We start from the raw sequence: 25742 nt of genomic DNA, 5'->3' as shown, positions 1-25742 counted from the left end.
CATGAATTTATTCTAAATTGTAAATAGAACATATCTAGTTTCGAGATTTCACCTCAAACTATACAATTTACAGTCTAACCCTGAAGTGATGAGGTCGGATTGTAGGTGAATACTTCTCTAATCTGCTTGTTGGTTTAAGACTTAAGCGCGAGTCGAAAGTTCTCGAGCTAAATAAGGTTAAATTAAAGTGTCCAAAGGCCCGTCCTATTAGCATTTAATGCAGTATTTATAGGAGGCTGAAGGGAGCACATGTCGGTCTCCCAGCATGTGCGACACGGGCAGATCGAAAATCATGCTGATTCCTCCACGTGCACGGAGATTCTTGGATTCCTCAATCTTGCGGCCACCATGTTTGACCAGAGGAAAGACGCCCAAGGCCTCAAGTAAAGAAAGTCGGGTGGCACTTCCCGACTTAAGCTGGTTGGGGCGAGTCTAAAAGGGGCCAAGTACCGGTATTAACCTCACCATGCTCAGTACTATTATTTAAGTCGGGTCAGTGGGACCTGAGGTCAGTACTGGACCTTCTAGTTGACCCAACCATATGAGCAGATACACCAAAAGAATGGAGAAGTATACCCGAGGAGTATTCCCTATCAAACCCAAACTCAAACCTTTAATATTCGTGACAGGAGTTAACCCCACCTTGCTAGTTGCTTTTGTACCAAATTCTCAACTTTGTCGAATTAATCATGGGCCTTCAACTCCCCAAGTTACACCTTGTACACTTATGTGCATAAAAAACCTTCTTCACATTAATTGATCAGCCTCTCACATCTCAATGATCCCTTTACACTGTCAAAGAAAGCAAAACTTATTTTGATTGATCTAAGCAAGCCTCCAAATATACTAAATGTTTCAATAAATGATGAAAATGATTTTACTTACCATAAATAATATAACTTCTTTAATATAATTTCAAGACCCTGAATAATTGACATTTGACAATAGTTGCAATTGAGATTCTAATAGGAAAACAGACGTTTTAGACAGCAATAATACAACAAAACATAATATTTGGAGAGTATAGTATACTTTATTGCAAAACATGGATGAATCATGAAAATGACTAGCTTTCTTTATCAAGTTCTTTCTTTTTCTTTCACCCTTTTAACAAAGAAAAGTCTTTTCCAAAGTTATTTATTTACTTATTTAATGTTTATTTTAAAGTATTCTTTTGTATTTGTAACTCAAAATAGTCAACAAATTTTATCTTTATTCATGTGGCACCCGTATTTGTATTCCGACAGGGCTAAATGGTGATGCGCACAAGGGATCTGCCTACTTTGAGCATAATTCTCACGCTGCCACCAACAAAATTCAAACTTTGATCTTTTCTCTCAAACACTGCCTACTAAACCATTGAGTTAATCTCGTGCATACAAAACAAATCTTTTTACTTTGAATCAATGTCTTTGGGCAAAATCTTGTTATCCATTATTATAGAATCTTTCTTTTCATTGCCAAATTAGATTAATTCATTAAAATGATTGGTCAGGAATATATAATTTATTATTATTGTTATGATTAGTAATTGAATGAATTAAGATAAGAGTATGATGAAACCATGTGACGCACCACACTTCCGGTGGGATAAGGATAAGGCTGCGGATTGGGATTGCTTCCGCAGTTCTGCCAAGAACAAAGACAAATTATACCATAAATCTTTATTTACATTGCAAGATTAACTACGAATAAATATTTATTTTTACTATACTAATATTTTTTTTATATAATACAATTGGCTCTATTACAAAATATAGTATATGTTCTATACTTTCTCTAACTACAGTAACCCAAAGAATCAATACCCCACCACCAAAATTTGATCATGTGACCTTCCCTCAAGGGGAGCCACAGAGGTGCCCTTTGAGCACAAGGTGCTTGTCACTAATAATTATTTTTAATTTAATACAAAATAAATTTTAAAAATACATTAAAAATAATAAGTATGCGATATATTTAAAATGAATATATAAAAACTGAATATGCGGTATATTAAAAATGAATCTGTATGATAATTTATTTTTAAAAAAAAACATATGTTAATTATTCATATTATAAGCATTACATTTTTCTTCAAAAGTATTACATTTTCTCATATAAATAATAAACATTTTATTCATTATTAGTATTACATTTTTCAGTATAAGTTTTAGTGTGTTACATTTGATCTTGATCTGACATGTCTTATATACAAGAATCTATAAGGTAATCTTACACACGTTTTTGTCAATTTTTAATAAAATGATGAAAGAATAAATGCATTCCCTCTCTTTTTTAATTTTTTTTAAAACTCAAAATAAAATAAATAAATAAATAATTCAATTGTTGAGTGTTACGTGTGTGTTCCGAGAAGCAGCACCCTACACGCAACAACTAGTTGCACATGCGGCCAATGTGGCAATGCTTACTTTTTCGTCCATTAAAAGCTATTTATATAAAAAGTTGACTAACAGTAAACTAATTATAAAAGTATCCTCTAGGGCATGTTTAAATTGTTATGGATTTTGGGGAATTTTTACATAAATAATTAAGAGAGAGAATATGAGAAAAAATGAAAAGAAGGAAAAAAAAATATAAATGGAATAACACGCTCAACAGGCGCATGGAGTTTACGTGCCCGACTGGGTACTTGTAGTGCACATAATGCGCATCATAGAGCGATTTCACTGATTTGGTGGATTTTACCCATCTTAATTAAAAACTAAGGTTTTCCTGTACATAAAATTATATTTCTTTAAAAACCATTCTAAAATCTCTATTGGGGATACTCACCGCCTGTAGAGGTGGGTAAGGATATAGAATCAAGCATTCACACTTATTAGAGTGTGAGAGTTTCACCTTATTCTATGATGGTTTTTTACGGGTACTAAGTATTGGCCTTTTAATTTATGAGTCGATAAGTCATTGTGATATATGGTCGCACTAGATGCAATAGATAGATACTTGTTGTTCGTACAAAACAAAACCTTGCTTGGTGTGCTTGATTATATCAAGTTAGAGGTGTAAGTGAGTCAAGTCGTTCAGTCAAAACTTTGTTCGGATTATTATAAATAAGTAAATATTCATTTATATATAACTACACCCTTGAACTCGAACGTTATCAAAATTAGTGAGCCAACCTTGAAACTATTTTTTAATTCGATCGAGGTTAAGTTCAAACTCAAATCACTATAACTATTTCAAATTCAAACTTGAGCTTACCTAGGTTCAAGCTCAGTCTAGCTTGTTTGCGCTCTTACATCAAGTATTGTAAAAAGTGATAAGAAATATTATTTGAAACAATCTAAATAACATAAATAATTATAAACCATACAAAATACATAAGTGTCTTTTGACATTGAAAATAAGAAATTTATTATATTGTTTAAATTAATAAAAAAGAACAAGGAGTACAAAAGTTTTCCTTTGTGTCAATTTTTGTGGACCTCATCTTCCCATACCTGGAAAGATACTTGATAGAGTGCTCATCTGATCCATACTTGTTTAAACAATTAAATTTTATCACCAATTAAAAAGTAATAATAGCTTAAAACTTCTTTAAATTTTTAATTTTTTTCTCTAATTAAACCTGTTAAAATTTTTTTTTTTTTAATATTTAGTCCAACATTTTTTTATTCAAATCATAAGTTTTCTCAGTCATGATACACTACTTGTTACTACACCAGAATCGGAACTAATCCGGTTTATATCGGTAGGACCTCAAAAAGTAACAAAACACTTTTTATATATACCAGTACTAATCATATTTGTGCCAAGTAAAACATCAAAAAGTAACAAAAGGTAATTGAACTTTCTCAAAACTCAAACCTAATACATTTACTCTGATTATTAAGTTAAAAAGAACACTTATTACACAATTTTATCCACATTCCACGGTGGTCCAACATAATTTTTGAAGTTTGTTTAATATATATATAGTATGTCACTAAGAGACTGGTGCGCTTTATAATTATTTAGTGGTCCAATTTTCCTCAATATAATTTCACCATCTATCATTTTCAAGTTGATGTCCATATCCAATAGCCAGCTCAATTCCACTTTAAAGTTTTCTTTCTTAGGGGAACTTTAGTGGAGTTGTTATACCATGGACCAGGGTTCACCTTGCAAGATAGACCCTGGTTTTAAATGATGTATAAATTATGTATTTTAATATTAGAATTGTAGATTTTTAAAATATAAATTGTGTTTCAGTAATTGAGATTCGTGCGACGATCTCATAAAAATTTTCTTAAAAAATTATAATATGAATTTCTAAAAAGCTATTGATGCCAATTAGGTTTTGGAAGCAAATCACCAACTCCCCTTTTGTAGAAGGGTCCCCTCGTGACATAATACTAATATTCCATCCGTGACTTAATCCCAATGTTTGTCTTTTCCCATGTCCTCCCTCTTCTTTCTTGTCTTTTTTTTTTTTCTATTCACAAATTATTTTTGTGTTTGATGGTATCAAATCTGTCCTTATTTCTCTAGACTAGATGACGAGAAAATATACAATTATTATTTGATGACCTGTATTGAATACATTCTATTCTTATATAATAGTCTATAAATCATATTAAAAAAAATAATAATAATACACTGTACTAAGAAAATCTTATGAGATTTGATCACTATGGTATGGATCATGAATGCAATATACATTTGTAATATACTAAAAGTACATTATTTGATAATATATATATATATATATATATATATATATATATATATATATATAAAAGTCATGTACTTTCAAAGAATGTACTTTTATGTATACAAATAATATACTTTTTATTTATGGTTCACACAAATGTGTGAACCATGATTCATGGAATATTGACAATCGTTATGCTATACAACGCAAACGACAACGGTTCACTATGGTGGAGTAACGGTGCCATTAGTGGCACCGTTTAATTTCATCAATCAATTTTTTTTTTTAAACTCCAATCTGCCATAAGCCAAAACAGAGTACCAGTAACCGGTGTTGATATACAGTTTACTAATTCTGGATATATAGTTCATTAATTCTAGATATATAGTTCACTAATTCTGGATATATAATTCATTAATTCTGGATATATAGTTCACTAATTCTGAATTTATAGTTCATTAATTCGGAATATATAGTTCATTCATTCTGAATACACAGACGCAGCGAACTGTCATAAGCCAAAATAGAGTACCAGTAACCGGTATAGATATATAGTTCACTAATTTTGGATATATAGTTCATTAATTCTGAATATATAAGTCAATTATGCACAACATAATGCCGTTAACAACAATCAAATTTTTTTTTAAAAAAAAAAAAATTAAGTCGGAGGCGTCGTTTTTAATCAGAACGAAGTCGTTTTGCAACATGGTGCAACGGTTGCACGGCATAATTTGCCGAATAATGATTGCTAAGATTACTGGCTGGCTGGCAGGCTTAGAGGCTTAATTGCCCATTTTCCGTCAAAAAGAAAAAAAAAAAAAAAAAAATCGGAATAACTAGGATTACTGGTTGGCGGGTTAATGCTTCATGCCCATTTTCCGTGAAGCAAAGGAAAAAACTCCGCTGCCGGGATTCGAACCCGGATTCTCTCGAAATATATCGACGAATTAACCAGTGCTACAGCGGATATCATTGATACTAACGATGGAAACATTACCTATTAATAACTTAGTATGTTCGCCGAACCGTCAAAAAGAAAAAAATTCCGCTGCCGGGATTCGAACCCGGATTCTTTCGAAATATATCGACGAATTAACCAGTGCTACAGCGGATCTCATTGATACTAACGATGGAAACATTACGTATTAATAAGTTAGTATGTTTGCCGAACCAATCTATTACACTTTTGGCATTGAAAGGTTTAAAATATGGAAATTATTAAGGTGAGAATGTTTTCGTATTTCAAACATGATTAAATAGGAAATATTCAATTTTTTTTTGAACAAAAATAGGAAATATTCAATTGAAATACTCTAAATGATTTTTTTAAAGTTACTTTCTAAAAATATACGTGTTTCTAAATTGTAATTTTTGTTTCTCATTTTCAATTTTCATTCATTATGGTTTAAATATTAGGGTTGTTGATCCAAAGCGATTCGGCTAATGTTGTAAGCAGGGTTATTGATCCCATGTCCAACTTCACAGACGGAGGATCACTTAATAACATTATGTCCGATTGTAGGTCTTGAATGTTGAAGAACTGGGAGGTTCACTGCCTCCACGTGCAACGGGAACATAATCAAATTGCAAATTGGCTCGCGAAGAATCGTGGTTTGGATCCTGGCTTGGTGTTGTTCCCACGGTGTCCTAATAGGGATTTGGATTCGCTTATTCACAATGATGTTTTTGGGGTGCCTTGCGCCCGCGATGTTTATCCAAAAAGTAAAAAGAGTCAAAATCCTTCACTACCTAAATTCGAACCAATATTATTACATTTTAACTAAAAAGTACGGAGTATTACACATTACATGTCACATGACGATTTCACAAAAAATTTACTCTTCACAAATATCATCATCATTGAATTAACCAATGCCACGGAAGAGCTAATTGCTATCAATTTTGAACCACAGATTGAACATCTAAATTGGATAACTGAGTTGCAATGTTCAATGGACTCTATGTACAAGTTGCCAGGACAGGGAAATCTGTTACCTAAGGCGGCAGAATTTGGTGAGGTAGTAGCAGATCATATAGTTCTCAGCCTAGGCACCGGTATCGGCGTAATGCCAGAATGTCAAGAACTCCAATGATGTCTTCCGTGGCAAATAGTTCCATGCAAAATTTTCTAAACATGAATATGTCAATACTCAATTCCTTCTAGTACTAAGAGGGCTTCTTTCCCGAGTTGCTCCCTAGGAATGTATAAACTCTTTTTTGAAAAACACGAGCTAATTCGACAATTTCTGATTCCCTTATCTGCTGGGTTATGCTGTCACAATGTGATAAGCACTTGCCCTTGTGAGATAATATGCTTGCAATGTCAACAGTCAACTTGGCTATCTCTCTGCGGTTTGTTAATGCAAGCAAAACAGACCCTGCGTATTGGGGATGTGAAACGAGTCTGTTCAGCAGAATAAGTGCCTCTCTAATCATCAGAGTTCTGCCAGAAAGAAAGTGGATCATATTAGCAAAAGAAATGAGAGAGAACATCCACATATAAGACCGATTTACCCATTTTAAGATACCTTTCTTTAGACTCTTCAGGGTGTTGAGCTGTATCTAATGCTTCTACGTCCAAAACAGATATTAAGCTCTGCAAAATTATGGTGAGGAAGTTGATTCTTTTTGGAAGCCTATGATTTAGGAGAACTTCAATGCCAGTCTTCCCGGAAGAAGCAAGGAAAGCTAGCAAAATTATTAAATGCCTTTGAACCTGTAATTCCTGAAATTTTTGGAAACATGAAATTCTGTGCTGATGTTTCATCTTCGTGATTTCCAAATGAAGTCAGTAAGAAAGAAAATTGGGAATTAATTAAGCATTAAGTGATTTGGAGATTCATCACCATTACATGAAAGGTACTTTACACCATGCATCTGCCCTATCATCAAGGGTAAGATTATGATTATCAGCAAATCATTGGTAATTCCAGTGGATTCAGTTTCAGTAAGGTTAAGGGGTATGATAATCCACTACCCAATGCACCCAAGAGGCCAAGAGAGAGAGAGTTAGAGAAAAGAGTCAAATTCACCCAAAGCCAAATTTAACTCGGAGCATATTTTCTATTTCACAGTGGTTACAAAATGCAGTGAATTTAATTTGCAACTATGCAGAAAGTGAGTGATGGACATGTTTGTTCGGATCTAACATACTAAACCACAGTCACTATACATGTGCCTTTTTCTATTGTAGAAGCATCTAAGAACAGTATTTGGCAAATCTTTAAGAGACCAACACTTTTTGCAGCCTAAGAAAGAAAACAGATAAAACTATAAAAATATTCAGCTAAATTCAGTTCACAACCAAACCTGGTAGTACATTTTCACTTATCCAGATAAAAAACAATCAGAATGTATTACAAGTCCAGAGAAAAAAGAAAGAAGAATGAATGGAGTTGGGTTATCTTAGCATACCTCAGCACTTTTCCCACTGCAAGATAGACAATCAGCCAAACCCTCAAAAATCCTACAGATTACTTGAAAAGCTGAAGAGTTTTTTGCATTTGCATCACCAGTGCCTATACTTTTCCCTTCCACAAAATTGCCGAAAAATGATGCCATAACTTTTGGACCTTTGTCAAAATAATCAGGGAGGGAAAACTATCAGTTCAAGAATTAATTAATAATTACACTAGCATCTTCCAAGTAGATTAGTCCATAAGGTAATGGACAAGAGATGTGATGTAAACAATTATTGCTCTATCTTGAACATCTGAAACAACAATAATTTCAGACAATGCTTAAGTGAAATGTGGTAAAAGGAAATGACACTACATGGTGATCTTAAACGATTTCCTACTTCAAAAAATTAGAAAAGGAAAATGCTATTTTGCAGGCATTGAGTAGATAATGAAAGCAACATAAAGTATTATAGGCAATGCATGAGAGATAATGATGCACAATTAGCGAACTTAAACATTACTGACCTTCCCAGCCAAAAAGAAATATAAAGAGAAAAATCATAGAACTAACACCAGCATTTATCTTTTATGTTCAACTGTTCAAGCCACCAAGCAAACCAGGCACTTACAATTAAGCAACAGGTAAAGGAGACGCACAGCTTGCTTCTGTACACGATAGCCAGCTTCCTTCCTCAATAGTTGTGAAACACTTAGAAACACAATCTCTGATCCAAACCTGAATACAAAAAATGTGTGTGTATATGTGTGTAAGAGCATTATATAAAATGAAAACTAGACCACTGTCATTGAGGGGAAATTTAAAATAAAAATGAAAAAATAAATAAATAACTATTTACTTACTTTTCCCTCTCCGAGTACGTACGATTTCTTACAAGAATCAAATTCATAATAGAAACTGCTTCCCATCTTACATGTTCTAAATCATTCATCATGATAATTTGGCACATCATTTCAAACAATGAGAGATAGTTGAAACTTGATGTGAAAACTGAAGTTCCAGGATTAAAGAATCCCGTTCTTGGAAATGTATCACTATTATTCAATATTGCTCCATAAAGAGCATGACTATGATCTAACGTCTCTTTGGCATGGCTTCCTCTTCTAGAATATCCATTTTCATCTAGTTCCATGAGATTGCCTTCAAGGGAAGGTTCCTCAACAATCACATTGGACCTGGTACAGTACACTGAAAGATCAAATTAAAGCATATAAGGAAACAAATTGCCGGACCTCAAGGGAAGATAACATGCACTGTATGTATGTTGTGTAAAGGAGCAGGTCAGCCATAGAGGCCCTAATATATCATGAGAAGATCTGCCTTATGATGTTACATAGAACTGATAGAAGCATGAAGTAGAACTTTTTTCTAAAAAATAATTTTATCTTACCATGTAAACAGAAATTAGTATTACTTAATAGCTCTGCTAATTTAAAATTGGCAATGACCAAAAAAAAAGTAACAATTTGTTTGTCCCATTCAGGCCTTCAATTATAAGAGTCTTGCTATCACAGAAATGAAGGTAATGCCATTAGGCCCATTACAGTGATCTGTATTTGTAAATTGTAAATGACATGTTTGAGAAAATTCAACCACACATGGTGTGAAGAACAAGAATGGACCAAGGTATGCCCCGTGTATTTGTATTCTTTGGGTTAATATTATAATTTACCATTACCCAAAAAAGAACAGGAATGTTGAGAATCTTCTCAAGGGCTCTCTTAAAATGAGTCCATAACTCTTTAAGCATTCATTCATGTTGATCAAGTTTAGCTAATTTAGTAAACTCATAAAGCATCAAGCTCTTCGGTGATGCAAGAAACTTAAACTTGGTAAATCTGATAATGTTTGGATAGAGGAAGGAATGTACTTGAGCAACTAAATCATACCTTCTATCTTCCCTCCTTTCTGTACATAAATTGTAGCTCAAAACCTCATGCAAGATATGGAGAGCCCTGTACACTATAACAACCTGCATTCAGAAAATATATACTCAAAGTGATCATAAAGACAAAAAAATTGCAATAGTTCGTGAAAAGAGCTGTGTAAAAACTTCCAATAACATAAATGAAGCTCCATGAATCTCAATAGCTACAGAAATCCAAGACAAGTTGTGGAGAGTAAAGGAAGCAGAAGCATGTTAAGGACACTCCAAGGATCCCCACGTTGGAAGCATCTTTCATCAATGCTAGTATAACTGCCACACTTTTAACTATAAATAGATTATGATGAAGCATAAACAGTGCAATGAAGCTACTACAATTCCCAAATTGAAGATTTATTGCAAAAGCTTGATTTTTTATAAATTTCATAAACTTGACTTAAAATCTTTACAACTAAAATAAATTGAAAAGGATAATACACCAATAGAGACATGCATGTCATCAGTAAAAGGTTAGTAACTCCTTCAATATTTTAACACTACCTCTGAAAAATTATTATAAAAATGACTTCTAATGCTGAATACAAGTCGAAATCTTCAGAATCTGACTTTTATGCATACATACATGCATATAGAATCTCTGTGCTATATATGTCCAAGTTCCAACTTCCAACCCCATCTTTGAAAAGTTGACAGATTCTTCATGTGCACCAGTTAGGCAGATAATGAAATTAAAATATAAACATAAATAAAAACCACACACACACAAATAAGCAAGTGGTGCATTCTACAGTCTCTATCCCTCAACTATCCATGATCAACTTCAAATATGTAATAAAAACAGACGATGGAATTTGAGCCCAGCAAAAAGAAACTACATGGACCCTAAATTTAAGTAAACAGGCAATAGAAATAGGAACCACAAATTCAGCATTTGAAAAGATTGATCATTATTTCCATTTAAAAATGCCTCTGCAGCCTGGGAAAAAATAGTATGGATTCACAACTAAGACATAAAACGCAACAAAAATAAATAAGTGAAACAGTGCATGAGTGATCAGGTTAAAACTCACATTTTTAAGCCGGCAAAGATCAACTAAAGCATCAAGTAGATCATCCAAGCTTATCATCTCATTACTGATCTGAAAGAAATAAAGGAAAAAATAAAATAAAATAAAATAAAATAAAGTAGGCACTGAATGTATGAAATAAAAAGGTTCTGTGGTACAGAACTAAGTATCTTACTTGATAAAACAATCAACTTATAAAGAAATGACTCTAAGAAGGTAGAATTTTTTATCTTCTTTCCTTGGTGTAAATTCTTCAATTAGCTGCTCTTTTGTTTAGATGAAAGGAATACCAATGAGATTGGAAGAACTAGGTTCACAAACACATGCTAAAATAGGCTGCAGGATACATATTTTGTATAGAATGTTAATGGACCTACACAGATACATATTTGGTAAATCGAATGATTGAATTGATTTTAAATAAACTGCAGGCAAGTAATACCAAGAACAGCAGAGCACCATATTGTGACAGCAGAATATCAGGTAAGGAGTTTTAGATATTCAAAGTTCTATAAAACAAGAGCCTGATGAGTAATAGCATAAGCAAATATGCAGAGGCATCACGTAAACATATACCTTGGACAACACAGAATAAAGATGAGATACTTTTGCAGATGCATTGAGATGATCTTGCAGCGGAGCTTCCTCCATAACCACTCTAGAGTCAGAAATGGATAATTCTGTTCTTTTCTTGGAGGGGAAACTGGAATCCAGAAACCCAAAGAGGATGCGGAAATCAGCTTCACAAGTCTCCGAAACCAAAATTCTTCCTAGTTTCTGGCCAGATGATGACTCCCACGCATCTAATAGCTTTTTCTTACATTGATAAGCAGCAGAAAAATCACTTTCACCAGTTAAGTTGGTAGATACACTGACTTTTTCAGTCTGGACTGTACATAAGATACAGCGAAACATTGGATAAGCAGCTAGCAGTATAATTATCCATAAACCAATTTCTCGATACAACTATAGTAAATTCTCACCAACACTTGTCTCGTTTTTCTCTCTTTCCTTTCTCAATTGAATGCATTCCAGTTCCTGAAGTTGTAAATTAACCCCAATGTAAAGATATTAGCCCCAACAATGTATATAAAGAATACATAATGGAACAAACAATTTGGGAATTTGATACTCAGGAGATATTTGTTTGTAACTTTTAATAGGTGAAATTTTACGAGACAAAACTGGAACAACACTTAGTGCCTTGGTGATATACAAATTAGGACAGTAATTATTAACCAGCAGCAATATGAAGAATAAAATACAAGTATTATAAGAATCATAACAGAACTCCCATTCCCATGTTAGAGATGCAGACATGAACACCTAAATTCTCTATCCAGGGTTCTAATGCATTCCATGATAAGCATAAAACTATAGTGTGGGTCAGTGAGTCAGTCACGTGCAAAAGCTTTCTTGAGAGTTTATATCGAGTAGTTCATGTCTTTTGCAAGCACCAATGCATCATAGATCATTTTTAACGCACCTTCTGAGCAAGCAACTCCGAAAAACGACCAAGCTCTCTCTGAAATCAAAAGATTTAAAGCGCACATTAGCCACTATATTTCAAAAGCATCCAAAATGATTGGCGAGGTTATGGTTATAACCGTTACTGTTTACTGATTAACCGAACACTAAACAATTTTATATTGATTGATATTGTTTCAACCTTTAATTTGTCAATTTCTTGTTGTTGAGCATTTAGGGGAGACTGACTGGAACCATGGGAGGTGGATGACGCTGCCTCTTGATTTTCCCTCTGAGAGAACTCCCGCGGAGGCGAATAACTGATGGCGTCAAACTGCGGCGCTGCCGCCCGCCGCGGAGATGAATAGCTGGTGACGACGAACTGCGATGCTGCCGCCGAAGTCCGCGGAGCTGAATGGCTGGTGTCGACTAACTGCGGTGCTGCCGCTGTCGCCGGTGGCTGCGGTTGAGGAGCGGGCGGAGGATGAGGAGAATGGCGTAGCTGGCCAGAGGCGAGCTGAACGGCTATGACCGCTTGGTCGATCTGGTCCAGGAATTCGTCGGTGAAGAGCATATCATCGTCGGAACCCTCGCCGTCCATCGCCTTGCTCTCCGACGTAACTGCGACGTGCAAAACTGCAAAATGACCGTTTAGCTTCGATGCTTTAGGTTACAGGGTAGTGGGGTGCTGTATTTTTTGAGATTTTTCCTTTTTATTTTGTTTTCGCGCTTTCTGCAGTTGCTCCGGATAGTTTAGGCACGAGTAAAACATTCGGATAATTTGATAATGAGACTTTGGGTATAGTTCATATCCTTTCGACTCTCTTGTTGAAATTGTACTTTCATTATCAAAGAGTATAAAATTTTGAGACTACTATAACAAAAATGAATTTTAGAATGAGATGATTAAAAATGAAATTATGCTCATTTTTTTTATAGATGTTGAGGGATAATTATCTTCTTGTTACCAGGATTATGTTGTCTAATGGTACCTGTGTTGGATTTTCATTTGGAAGATTATGAGTTTGAGCCTCAGTGGAGGCGTTATTAGTTGGTTGAGAAAGTATTTGTTAACAGATACTATCTTCTTGTTTAAATTTTGAGATATGAGAGTGTGAGACATGTCAAACAATTATTCACACATTCTCGTATAATGCCCAAATGAGGGTAAAATGCGCACGTGTGCAAAGTTGACGAGCAAGCAAGTAGTTCGTGTAGGGTCACTACACTTCGATCGATCTCGCACCTCCGTCATTTGACGTGTACACGAGTTGCTTCTGACAACAAGTGCACACTCAATGAATCACTTTATATCATTTCGTGTCTTATAAATGACTTTACCTGGTAGACTATTGAAATTTGAGATCCCGAACTATACAAATATCTTACTAAACTAACCAGTGATATTCTCAACCCTTTAATGACTGGGCAAGGCTAGGAACTATACTATTAGGAATCTAGGATTTGAGATAAAATATAAAAACAAACATAGCTATTTAATATGATTATATGAGTACTTGTTTTATTTATTATTATTATTATGGATTTTGGGTATGCGTACAAATATAAAGAACAAGATAGTGGATATGTCTTCTTGACTTGCAAACTAGCTTCTCACTAAATGAATTAAATTAAATGTCTCTCACAAACAAAATAAACTTAAAATGCACTTATCATCCAAAGAAAAAAAATAGACAATTTCAATCAAATTTAAAATATTACAATTTGTTTTGAACTATTGGACTATGGAGTATTTATATATAGATATTTATATATTTAAATTGCTAAAATATTATAGGTTCTTTACCCATTAAAGTAACTCTCCATCGCCCTTCCCTACCCCCACCCCCAATTGGGGTATGAAACATTCTCCCCAAAAGCATTGTTGTTTTTGGGACATGAATAATGATTTTTGTTCAAAGCTTTGTTGCTTTTCACGTGGATTGTCATATGCATTTAATGTTATGTCTCAATGAGTAAGCTAGTTGCATGAGTTACTTGGTTGATGACAAGCAATGAGGTGATTAAGCAACTTCTTGAACTCTTTCCATATCGGAAGGTGGCGATGAACATCATTTGTCGACAAAAAAAGTAAATAAAAATAAAAATAAATTATATACATACATACATACATACATACATATATATATATGGTCAAGTTCCTGTGAGGTCAGGTCTTCCCGTGCGGTCAGTGCGGCATACACCATTAAACATTAACTGACGCACTTTAAATACACAACATGCGCACATTAAGCACAAAACTCACGCATGTTAAGCACAAGCCGCACGCACCTTAAGCACAGTACTCATACACCTTTTAAGTTTCAACAACTACTCACCTTAAACACAAACTCACACACCGTAAGCACAAAACTCACGAACTTAGGGTCCGTTTGGAAAGCAGGAAAATGACTTCTGGAAAATGAGTCATTTTCCGGAAAACATTTTCCTTTCCAGTGTTTGGTTGCATTATGGAAAACTGTTTTTCTGTGTTTGGTTCATTTTCTGGAAAATGAGTAGAATTGTATAATTAAACATTTTAATTATTTTATTTAGAATATTACAACATGTATAATAATATAATATTAATTTTAAATATAATAAAAAATAGCTAAGTTTTTCAAAAAAAAAAAAAACTAATAATATATCAAAAATATTATGGTGGTGGTGGTGGTGTAGTGGTAGTGGTGTTATTCGTTATATAATAATAATAATAATAATAATAATAATAATAATAATAATAATAATAATAATAATAATAATAATTGGTGGTGGTATGACGGTGGTGGTGTGGTGGCGGTGGTATGGTGGTGGTGGCGACGGTGGTGGTTGCGGTGGTATGGTGGTGGCAGCGGCGACGGTGGTTGCGGTAGTATGCTGGTGGTGGCGGCGACGGCGTTAGTGGTGTTGGTGTGATGGTGGTGGTAGTATGACGGTGGTGGCAGTGGTCGTGTGGTTGCGGTGGTGGTGGTGGTGGTGGCGGCGACGGTGGTTGCGGTGGTATGGTGGTGGTGGTGGCGGCGGTGGTATGGTGGTGGTGCTGGCGGTGACGACGGTGGCGGTGTGATAGCGGTGGTGGCGGTGGTATGGTGGTGATGGCGGCGGCGGTGGTATGGTGGTAGTGGTGGCGGCGATGGTGGTTGTGGTGGTATGGTGGTGGTGGCGGTGGTAGCGGCGACAGTGGTTGTAGTGGTATGGTGGTGGTAGTGGTGGTTGCGGTGATATGGTGGCGGTGGTTGCGATGGTATGGTGGTGATGGCGGTGGCGGTGGCGGTGGTATGGTGGTAGTGGTGGCGGCGACGGTGGTATGGTGGTGGTGGTGGCGGCGGCGGCGGTGGTGTGGTGGCGGTGGTATGTGGTGGTGGTGGCGGTGGTGTGGTGGTGGTGGTGGTGGTGGTAGTGGTTGCGGTGTTGGTGGTGGTTGTGGTGGTGGTGTGATGGTGGCGGGGGTATAGTGGTGGTGATGGTGATATGGTGTTGATGATGTTGGTGGTGGTGTGATGTTGGTGTAAAAGTTGGAAAATGACTTCCTCCCAAAAAAAGGGGAAGTCATTTTCCCCCAAAACAAGCCTATTTTCCAAAGTCAATAGAAAATGATTTCCGTTGACTTGATTTTCCAGGGACATCCAAACACTGGAAACTTGGAAAATGATTTCCAGAACTCATTTTCCAGGTTTCCAAACACACCCTTAAGCACAAAATCACTCACTTAAGTTTTCAACAACTCACACATTAAGTACAAACCTCACGCACATTAAGAACAAGACTCACGCATTTGAAGTACAAAATTGACGTACGTTAAAACCGCACAACTGCGCAGAAAATACTTAAATGCACTAAAACTTATATATATATATATATATATATATATATATATATATATATATATATATATAACTTTTTTATGTGATAACCTAATTGCACAATTTTAAAGAATTGAATGACTTAATTGTTTTTTCATCATGAGGTAAAGGATCTATTCGACTATTTTTCCTGTGTTTTTTGTTTTTTTTTTTTTTTTTTTTTCTAAAGATATAAAGTATAGAAATCTCAACCTAATCTCTCCGGCAGTAGGGGTCGGGGCCGCCGGAAGACATCCAAAAGTCAATAGAGAACGCAACACGTTCAACCGACTTCTTACCTTAAAGCCATTTGTCTTTCGATTCACGCATCGTCTATTCGTCTTACCTTATTAATAATTATTCTATTCTCAGCTTTTCCAAAATCCATACACTTACCTCATCTGCCAATATTAAACTCCTCAAATTTTACGAGGATGCACTATGCCGCAGGCAGAATCAGCACGAAAACAAACCAACCCAGCAAGCCACCAGCTCACGGCATGCCCCACTCCATCCGATTAACATTCTAGAGAGAGAGAGAGAGAGAGAGAGTGACAGAACAGGAAAACAAAAGCAACTCGACCAATCCGTTGTGTTTTCTTTTTATTTTTATTTTTTTTTTCGTTTGTTTCCCCCTTTTTTAGCTGGTTGTTCTTCGGGTTAACATGGTGGGTATTTTTTCAAGATTTTCAGTGTCTAAAAATGGGCACAGAAGAACTCAGAGTGCACTTGTAAGCTTCTATCTCTGGTCTGCAGTTTTCTGGGTTTCATTAGGTTTAAATTTGTGTTCTTTTTGTTGATTAAAGTTTTCTGTTTTCTGATCCGATTGCCATATATTGATCTGATAACGAATAGATATGCTTTTGCTTGATTTGGGTTTGTTCTCTTTCTGGATTTCTGCATTTATTTTGTGCTAAACTGAGAGCATTTGGACATGGTTTGACTAGTTTTCTGTCTAAAATCCTTATGGAAGAAGTCATGAAGTTGACCAATTCCACAAATAATGGTAGATTGGTAGTTCTTATAAGTGCAAAATTTTTTTTTCGAGTTGCGAGGAAAACCATAACCACTATCTGAGGGTCTGTAGGTAAACCCGTGTTGGTTGAGCGGCTCAAATCAAGAAGCCTAATAGGCCGCTCCAGATGGAGTTGTATTTGTAACCTTGTACATAAATTTGGATGGGGTGTCATAAAGATATCATCTTTGGGGTGCTTTAACTCTTTAACTACAATCTGTATTCTATTACTTGATGCAGGATGAGAGGGAAGTGTTGCCCCCTAAGCCCGAGGCGACAGTGGCTACTACTTTAGCCGGAGCGTCCTCTGCCACCGCTCATGGCATTGAAATCGCGCTTGGATTTAAGCCGGTTGAACACCCAACCGAGCCTCTTGAAACCGACAGCCCTATTCAATGTCCACTGCCCGAACCTTCGATACTTAATGTAAGTTTTTTGAAGCATGGTTTACTTCTACATGTTGAGCATATAACCATTAATGTGCAATTCACATCCAACTATCAGCTTAGGCTTTTAGTTGAGATGGAGCACATGCTTCAATTTGGTATCAGAGCCATGGGTTCGAATCTCAACTAGGAAACCTATGGTCTGCAGACCACTTGCCTTTCTGATGCTTCATGGTTTAAGCGTTTGTGTGTGCCCTTATCTGTTTTATTTGTTTGTATTTTGTGCCTGTATTCATGGGTGTCTACCCTTGGGATCGTTTGAGTTCAGAAACTATGTTCTTTAACGTAACTCATCTATTGGCATGCTAGCGTTTGAGTTTTGAACTTTCTGGACTTATTGATGGATTGAATGGTAATGTACCAAAGACTCGATTGCCATTTGCCATCACGGTTCCTTTCATTTGCCTCGAATCTAGACAGTTGCCTATGGTTTACTTTGAATGTTCTTTCCCAACTTAGGTATCTTATTGGTTGCCAAACACCTTGTGCTCAGATGACATGTAGTGACCTCTCCCATATGGGAGGTCATGAGATCGAGCCTCAGTGGAGGCGTTATTTCAATAGGTTGAGAAAGTATGTTTGAACAGATGGAGGCGTTGTTGACTCTTTGTGCTTCAATATGGGCGTTGTTGACTCTTTGTGCTTCAATAGGTTAAGAAAGTATGTTTGAACAGATACTACAATAGTACAATGTAATAGAGTCAGTAGCATTCAAAGAAAAAAAGGTATCTTATTGGTTTAAAGCAACATGTGCTTACTAATCCTTAGACGTTAAAATCTAGGTACTTTCAAATGCCGGATATGAAAATTAGGGCAAGCAATATAGAATTGATGCCAGAAAAATAGAGAATTTATCCGGTTAGTAAATGTACCCATACTTGTATAGTACTAAAGAAATCCATAACACTAGAAACCTTTTTGTCTTTTGGTAATTTATTTGATTTTTTCGCTATAGATGCTGCTATAGTGCTATGCCTTTGGCATCGTTTGGTGTCCTCGGGTTGCTACTTTTGAAGTGTACATATGTTGTGAATTGCAGGATGGAAGAATATGGAAAGAGCGGGTTTCTGCTGTGCGAAAAACAGCCGATTTGCCAGTTATGCAGCAAGGGGCAGCTGGAGAGCCAGAGGGAGCCGGCACAGCACGTAGACCCCCTTCCGGGCGCTTGATCCTTCCCTCGGTTAGTGCACCAGAACATAGTATCCTTAAACTGCTCGAAGAATCTGGGATTTAGCCGAACTCGCTGTTTTGTGCTGGAATTTCTTTCCCATACTTAGAACATATGCATGTTTTGTTATACTGCCTCAAGTCTGTTTCATTTGTTTTGGCTGTTTTGTATAGGTATGTTATTATAATATATGCATGTAATATCTTTAAATTTGCAATAAAGATTGTTTTGAATCAATTGAATGTATGCTCATTATGGTTGTGATGAATGTGTTGAATACAATTGCAGGAAAATTTTCCATACAACACATTTGTGAGTAATACTTGTCGAAATTCTTCCAAAAATGGAGTCTTCTTTCTTTTGTTAACTATTGATTAGTTCATGCGCTCACTAACTAGTGCCAACTTAAAAGTAATTTCAATAAAAAGTAGTATCTACTATCTAATACCATCACAATTATAATAAGTTTTAGGAAAGTGCAAACACAATTTAATGTCAACAATTTCTACAAAATATCACTTTTTTTGTTTTCGATAACAAGGAAAGAAAAAAAAAAAAAAAAAAAAGACATTTAAAATATTAATGAGCTTGTTGGCCGCAACTAGTGCACATAACGCGCACCAACAATTTTTTTTTTCTCACAGAGCTCACATAAAAAATCTTTTTTTTTTTTTTTTTGAGAAACAAAAAATCTTTATTTTTGTAAATTCATTTTGCACTTATGCTCTCTTCCCTCCCCTTACAATAAAAATAAAAAATTCCTAAAAATGTTCCTTTTTTTTTTCTTCTTCTAACTCTGTTACAATGTAAAACGATGCCAACGACTCAAAGCCTCAAACCCAAGACCTTCCATTTGAAAGAGTCACTTCATGTCAATATACCACAAGATCATTGGCAGAATCCTGTGTTCTTAAAATAAATAAATTAAAAACACAAGTATAAACTGACCAAATGTATAGGGTCATCTAAGGACTCGTCAGGCTGTTGTTGCTCAGCAAATCAAGATCATTGGGCTCTATCCAACCAAATTTGCCGAAGCAATGGGCGTCTAAATAACTCAAGACCCTCAATATCGACCATGTGCAAATTGAAACTGACGCGTTATTTGTAGTGGAAGGCCTCAAAATCAATGACTCTCGCACCTCGTTCGACTTGATCCTTAATGATATTACAGTTCTAGCTAATGACTGCAGTAGTATTAACTTTGTACGGAGTATTTGCTAAACGGTCTGCGAATAAAGTCGCCCACATTTTTTCGGGGGAAGCTTTACTCTTGTATGCCCGTAAGGAAGGGGGATAATCTCCACCTTCCTTTCTTATGATGTACTTCTTTCTGACTAGGGGTGTTCATTCGGTTCCTTAATATATGTGTCGTTTCAAAAAAAATATTGGGTCAAAGTGTAAAATTAAAAATAGTTGGAGGACTACTTGTAAAAACCATTATAAAACATTCACAAATCGACCCCTAAGTTCATCTCAAATGCAATAATTACACCTAAATTCATCGCCTGAAAGCACAAGAAACAAAATCTAAATCAGAGAGGGTTTTATATAGGATTTATATATATACACGCATCCTGCAGCTGCATCGGCTTCATCGTCGTCGTCTTTCTTCTTCTCCTTCATCGCTAGTCGGTCAGCCTGAGTCAGCCATGGCGGCTCTGCAATACCTGGACTCGCTTCGCAATGCCCACCCCGAGCTCTCCGATTGGTACAATACTCTCGCAGATCTGTACCAGCGGAAGCTCTGGCACCAGCTCACTCACAAGCTCGAGGAGTTCGTTTCTCTCTCTGTTTTTCAGGTCTCCACAGAACACATGATATTTTGCATATGTTAGAGTATAATTGCTCAATTTTATCAATGTTTATGATGGTTTCTGAGCTTGGTTAGGTGAAAGTCATGGCTATGAAAGTGTTATAAACTTTTTATTCGGTGCTTGAGTATCTAAGGTTAGGTTATGCCTGGAAATTAGGGGGTGTTTTAGGTGCGATAATTGCATGTGATTTGAGAAAACTTGAATCGACAGAGATGACTGAGGAATGTAGAGGGAAGCTTGTTAGTGCTAGACTTGGACTCTGGTGACTTACTTAAAGTTGTAATAGGCCTTCAATTTTTGTGTAAGAGCATTTGGAAATTCATTGGTGCCCTCTAGTAGGTATACAGAGATATAATGAAGTGAATTGGACAAATTTATTGTACTTCAGTACTTCCTATTTAGAGCATAGTGATTTTTAGCATTCATTCAATAATGGAAATAAGATGAAAATAATTAATTAAGGAATTTCCATACTTTGAAGATTAAATGGAGATCATGTAATTAGACTTCTCTTTTATTGGTATACAAGAAAAAGACTGGTTTAGTTCATTCTTATAATGTCCTGGATCAAACAATCTGTTGTCCTATAGGATACTCTGATGGTTCTAATAGTTGATATCACAATGTTAGCATGCCATAGTTTTGCTAACTTTAAGGTGAAGTATAAACATTGATGTTATTCATATTAACAATGAAGTTGTATGCATGCTATTACCCATGCTTTATTAATAGATAAACAAATAAAAAAAGTTAGATAATAATTGGAATCTTTTCTAAGAAACATATAAGATGATCCATCCAGATATCTAGCTTTCTTTGTTAGTTCATGTGTATTGCTGCTGCTGGAAGTTAGAGCTAATAGTGTTTGATTCTACTCAACCTAGCTATTCTACTATTTCCTGCTTTTTATAGTTCTTTGGAGGAGCAAATGAACAAGAAACATAAGAATCAGAAGTATATTTCAAGTGCAATTGATTATTCTTCTAAGTTTAACTCTTAGAGATGTTTCTGCACATATTGTGGGAAGTTAACCTTGCTCCATCATATTTTGAACAGCTGTTAAAGAGCTTCTTGTGTAGTTTTGTTTCATACAAGTCTACTTATGTTTCTATGTGTTTACATCAGTATCTAATACTTTCTTTTCTATGCTATTTTTTCTTTCAGGCTGGTGATGCACTGATTCAGTTGTATCATAATTTCATCACTGACTTTGAGACAAAGATCAATCTTCTCAAACTTGCTCATTTTGCTGTCATTGTTTCTCGGCAGTACTCAGAGAAAGAAGCTGCTATTAGTTACCTGGAAGGTGTGATCGAGAAACTTCGTAATACTAAAGAAATGCGCATAGAGGAACCAATCCTTTACATTAAGATGCAAATTGCATTACTTAAACTTGAACAAGGGGATCAAAAAGGGTGCAAGAATCTTTTGGAAGAGGGAAAGAGTACACTTGATAGCATGACCGATATTGATCCATCTGTGTATGCGAGCTATTATTGGGTTTCATCTCAGTATCACAAATTCAGACAAGAATTTGCTGAGTTCTATAAGAGTGCTCTCCTCTATCTTGCTTACACTTCAGTAGAGTCTCTATCTGAATCATTTAAGCTGGTAAGCAGTTGTCTCTATTGCCTCATTATGCCTCTTTTTTGTTGCCCCCCCTGAGGGGAGGGGGTAGACTCTGATTTTGTAATTTGATTTTTTCATGCCCTAATCATTTTTAGCATGTTGCATATTTTCGAACATTTGCTTTTTGGGGCTACACTTTTTAATGTCATGCACAGTCATCTTTCATTCATATAGTCAGAAAGTAAGAGTAATACCAGGATATTTTAAGTGAATCATTTATAAGTTGTAGTCTTCGTAGTTTAGTTAGTGCCTTAGTGGAAACTGTCAAATGCCATGGTTTTGGAGCTATGATGTTAAATTTAGGATCTATCCTTAGTCCCCAACACCTTGATTGAACCTACCTATAGCATTGCTCAATATTTTTGTTCAAATATAGAAGGGCAGTGATTATTTAATTGGTAAATTTCATACATACCCCTTGCTTAAATGGGAAATGAATAATCACAAATCTCTCTGGAGTGCCGTATGAACTAATCTTGGCAGCTAATTTCGAGTTTTTTTTTTTTTTTTTTTTTGAAAAGTTTTGGCTGGAATACAAGCTCTACTTTAAGTTCTCGTAAAGTTAAATTATCTGAATGCAAAATTTATCAGTGAGTTAACTGCTCAAATTCTTACTATTTTCTTTTACATTATTTAGGATTTGGCGTTTGATCTGTCACTGTCAGCATTGCTTGGAGAAAATATATACAACTTCGGAGAGTTGCTTGCACATCCAATTGTAAGTTTCATTTTGCATGCTCCGTTCTTTATTAGCATTTATCTTCACAAGCACCAAACACACTTTTACACTTTCAATGATCGGAGGGTTCTTCATGTCTTCTATTTTTCTTTGGAATGGCTAAGTGTGCTAAAGCATATATATATAACTGTGGGTACCTTGTACTCATATGCCTAGTGGATATATGAATTATACTGTCATGGTGCACTACTGAGGTTTAGCTAGAACAGGAACTTGTTTGTTGAGCTGATACCTTTGGCAACTCGGGATCAATTATAATAACTCTGATTGATCCATTATGTATAACCTTTTCGTTGTTGACTCCTAAAATTTCAAACAAAGCTTTACAATATTTATATTACATTAACAACTTTCCAGAATTCAAGCTCACAAGAAATTAGAAAAAGAAAAATAATTAAAATCATGTTATGTTCCTTTACAAAATTCGAACTCTAACAACTATACTTCCATTTTGGTCAAACCTTTTCTATTAACTCTGTCCCCATCAAGTTGTCTTACATGATTGAACTTGTGAAATGTATCTTTTGCTTATGAGGTAATGCAAAGTTGAACAAACATTTATTGTAATGTTTGTTACCACTGTGTGAGCCTGTCCTGTTTCTTGGCTGATGTTATGGTGTTTTACTAATCTTTTTAGAGTTTTGATGAACTTTTAAGTATTTTTCATGGACGGAAAGAATAATGTTTTAGAGGTGCCGTGAATTGGCTCGATTATTTAAATACACCCCAACTGAATTCTTGAAGTTTGTCACAGATCAAGAGTCTTACAGGGACAAAGGTTGAGTGGCTCTACCATATTCTTGAAGCATTCAACACAGGAGATTTGGTTCGCTATCAGTCATTGTGCAATGTCCATCAAGGTGCATTAAATGCTCAACCTGCACTGGTGCAAAATGAGAAAAAGCTTTTGGAAAAAATCAACATTCTCTGTTTGATGGAAATCATCTTCAGGTATAGTACTTTGTAACAGAGTTTCCCTTTTTCTATGAAGTTGGATGTGCTTAATGTTTATTGCCATTGTGCATTCTCATTTAACACTGCAATTATGTTCTCTTGCAGTCGTCCATCTGAGGATAGAACTATCCCATTGAGTATCATTGCAGAGCGGACAAAATTGACAGTTGAAGATGTGGAGTACCTCCTTATGAAGAGTCTTTCTGTAAGTGCATAGTTTACCATTCTATTACCTCACACATGCATGAAATGTGCTTTACTACAGAATACTATCAGCTTGAAATCTATAAGATTAAGCACATCCAAATTGAAGTGCATGATCTGCCATTCTATTTACCTCTTCAAATGCTATTTATTTAGTGCTGGGGAAATTTTCAGAATTTTAAACTGTAGGGTTGTGTTGTTATATTTGGCAAGTTGAATTGCAGTGCTGATGTATGCTAACTCTCCATTTTAGATTGGGTGAATTTACTAATGGAGTATTTAGGGGGAAAAAAGATTATCAAATTGGTTACTTTCCATTGACACAGATTCTGCAGCCAACCTGAGTTAGGGTTCGTCAAATGGACAATTCATATTCATGCATATCTCTCTATAACATTTTACTTACAACGACTCTCCACTGCATATCATTTAGACTTTCTCCTGTCTCCTTTTGGGAATAGGTGCAGGTGTTAAAGGTTTAAAGTCATCCATTCACCTCTAGAGTGTTATTCATTTTTAGTTATTTGTAATTCTATGCTGCAGGTGCATCTGATTGAGGGAATAATCGATCAAGTTGAGGGAACAGTTTATGTTTCTTGGGTGCAACCAAGAGTTCTGGGCATTCCCCAAATCAAGTCTTTGTGTGATCGGGTGGACAATTGGATGGATAAAGTACACAATGCTTTATTATCCGTGGAGGCTGAAACCCCTGACCTAGTCGCAGCATAATAGTTTTCCCGCGCCCTTTCTGCTACCTGTAGCACCTCTTAGTGCCCATATGAGCTGGCGTTCCAGCACCAAAACCAGACACTATTAAATTTCATGGAACAACATTGTACGAGCTCTAGATTACATGGCCGAATTATTGGTCTCAGTATTATTTTTGGAAATCAGCCATCCTTTCCTGTATTTTCTGCTTCTTTGGTTGCCTTTGCAATGCCGATTCTAGCTACATAACAAAGACTAAGTAAAGATGTGATCTACTCTTCTTCAATCGGTATTGTAAATGGCTGCAAACTTCTTGTGCATCCATTAAAATACTGTAAAACTACCTTGCTCAGCTGCCAACTTATTCCTTACTTTTATTCATGAATTCAACTATTTTAAAGGGTTTCTCAAATAGCCCCAAAAGTGATTCAATGTACCATTTTTTTTTTTTTTTCAAGTACTACTGATTTGCGATGTAGTATATGTTCATAACTGAGTCAATACTGCCTCCACTGAGATTTGAACTCATGACTTTTTATTTAGAAGAGTCATTTTATGTCACTAGACCGATATCATTGGTAGTGATATATTACTCAATTAATTGAGTGATTCTTTTACACTAATTTTATAATTAAGTAAATGTGCACTTTCAATCAAATATTAGAATTATTTATAATTATAATTTCATCTTTTATTTTATTATTTAAATATATATATATATATATATAATAAAATTTTTTAT

At 35.5% G+C, this 25742-nt stretch overlaps 3 protein-coding genes and 1 long non-coding RNA gene across 6 annotated transcripts; 3 read left to right on the top strand and 1 right to left on the bottom strand.

The window, feature by feature from the left end:
- Positions 1–6473: 6473 nt before the first annotated feature.
- LOC109152913 lies at positions 6474–13192 on the bottom strand. Of its 3 annotated transcripts, none has more exons than XM_019300600.1 (11): positions 12681–13188; positions 12498–12536; positions 11995–12049; positions 11588–11901; positions 11015–11083; positions 9949–10031; positions 8902–9234; positions 8670–8776; positions 8054–8211; positions 7168–7406; positions 6474–7082 (listed from the first exon to the last, which is right to left on the bottom strand). In XM_019300600.1, exons 1-11 carry the CDS (start codon positions 13077–13079, stop codon positions 6806–6808), a joined length of 2073 nt encoding a protein of 690 aa, XP_019156145.1. In that variant the 5' UTR covers positions 13080–13188; the 3' UTR covers positions 6474–6805. The 3 variants fall into 3 exon arrangements, with proteins under 3 accessions (XP_019156145.1, XP_019156146.1, XP_019156147.1); XM_019300601.1 differs by having other exon boundaries at positions 7168–7364; positions 12681–13187; XM_019300602.1 differs by lacking the exon at positions 6474–7082 and having other exon boundaries at positions 7281–7364; positions 8044–8211; positions 12681–13192.
- A 3406-nt stretch (positions 13193–16598) lies between these two features.
- Positions 16599–19186, top strand: LOC109152918. The gene is made up of 3 exons (XM_019300607.1): positions 16599–17051; positions 17576–17761; positions 18821–19186. Exons 1-3 carry the CDS (start codon positions 16986–16988, stop codon positions 19013–19015), a joined length of 447 nt encoding a protein of 148 aa, XP_019156152.1. The 5' UTR covers positions 16599–16985; the 3' UTR covers positions 19016–19186.
- Positions 17831–18616, top strand: LOC109152919. Its single transcript, XR_002049432.1, has 2 exons — positions 17831–18240; positions 18507–18616. It is a non-coding gene; the product is annotated as an uncharacterized LOC109152919 (long non-coding RNA).
- A 1254-nt stretch (positions 19187–20440) lies between the features above and the next one.
- Positions 20441–25390, top strand: LOC109152916 (26S proteasome non-ATPase regulatory subunit 13 homolog B-like). The gene is made up of 6 exons (XM_019300605.1): positions 20441–20751; positions 21931–22377; positions 23033–23113; positions 23889–24085; positions 24194–24293; positions 24836–25390. Exons 1-6 carry the CDS (start codon positions 20602–20604, stop codon positions 25019–25021), a joined length of 1161 nt encoding a protein of 386 aa, XP_019156150.1. The 5' UTR covers positions 20441–20601; the 3' UTR covers positions 25022–25390.
- Positions 25391–25742: the final 352 nt, after the last annotated feature.

This window comes from Ipomoea nil, unplaced genomic scaffold (assembly GCF_001879475.1).
Source record: "Ipomoea nil cultivar Tokyo-kokei standard unplaced genomic scaffold, Asagao_1.1 scaffold2480, whole genome shotgun sequence".
NCBI lineage: Eukaryota > Viridiplantae > Streptophyta > Magnoliopsida > Solanales > Convolvulaceae > Ipomoea > Ipomoea nil.
This window is presented reverse-complemented; position numbering and strand designations above follow the sequence as displayed.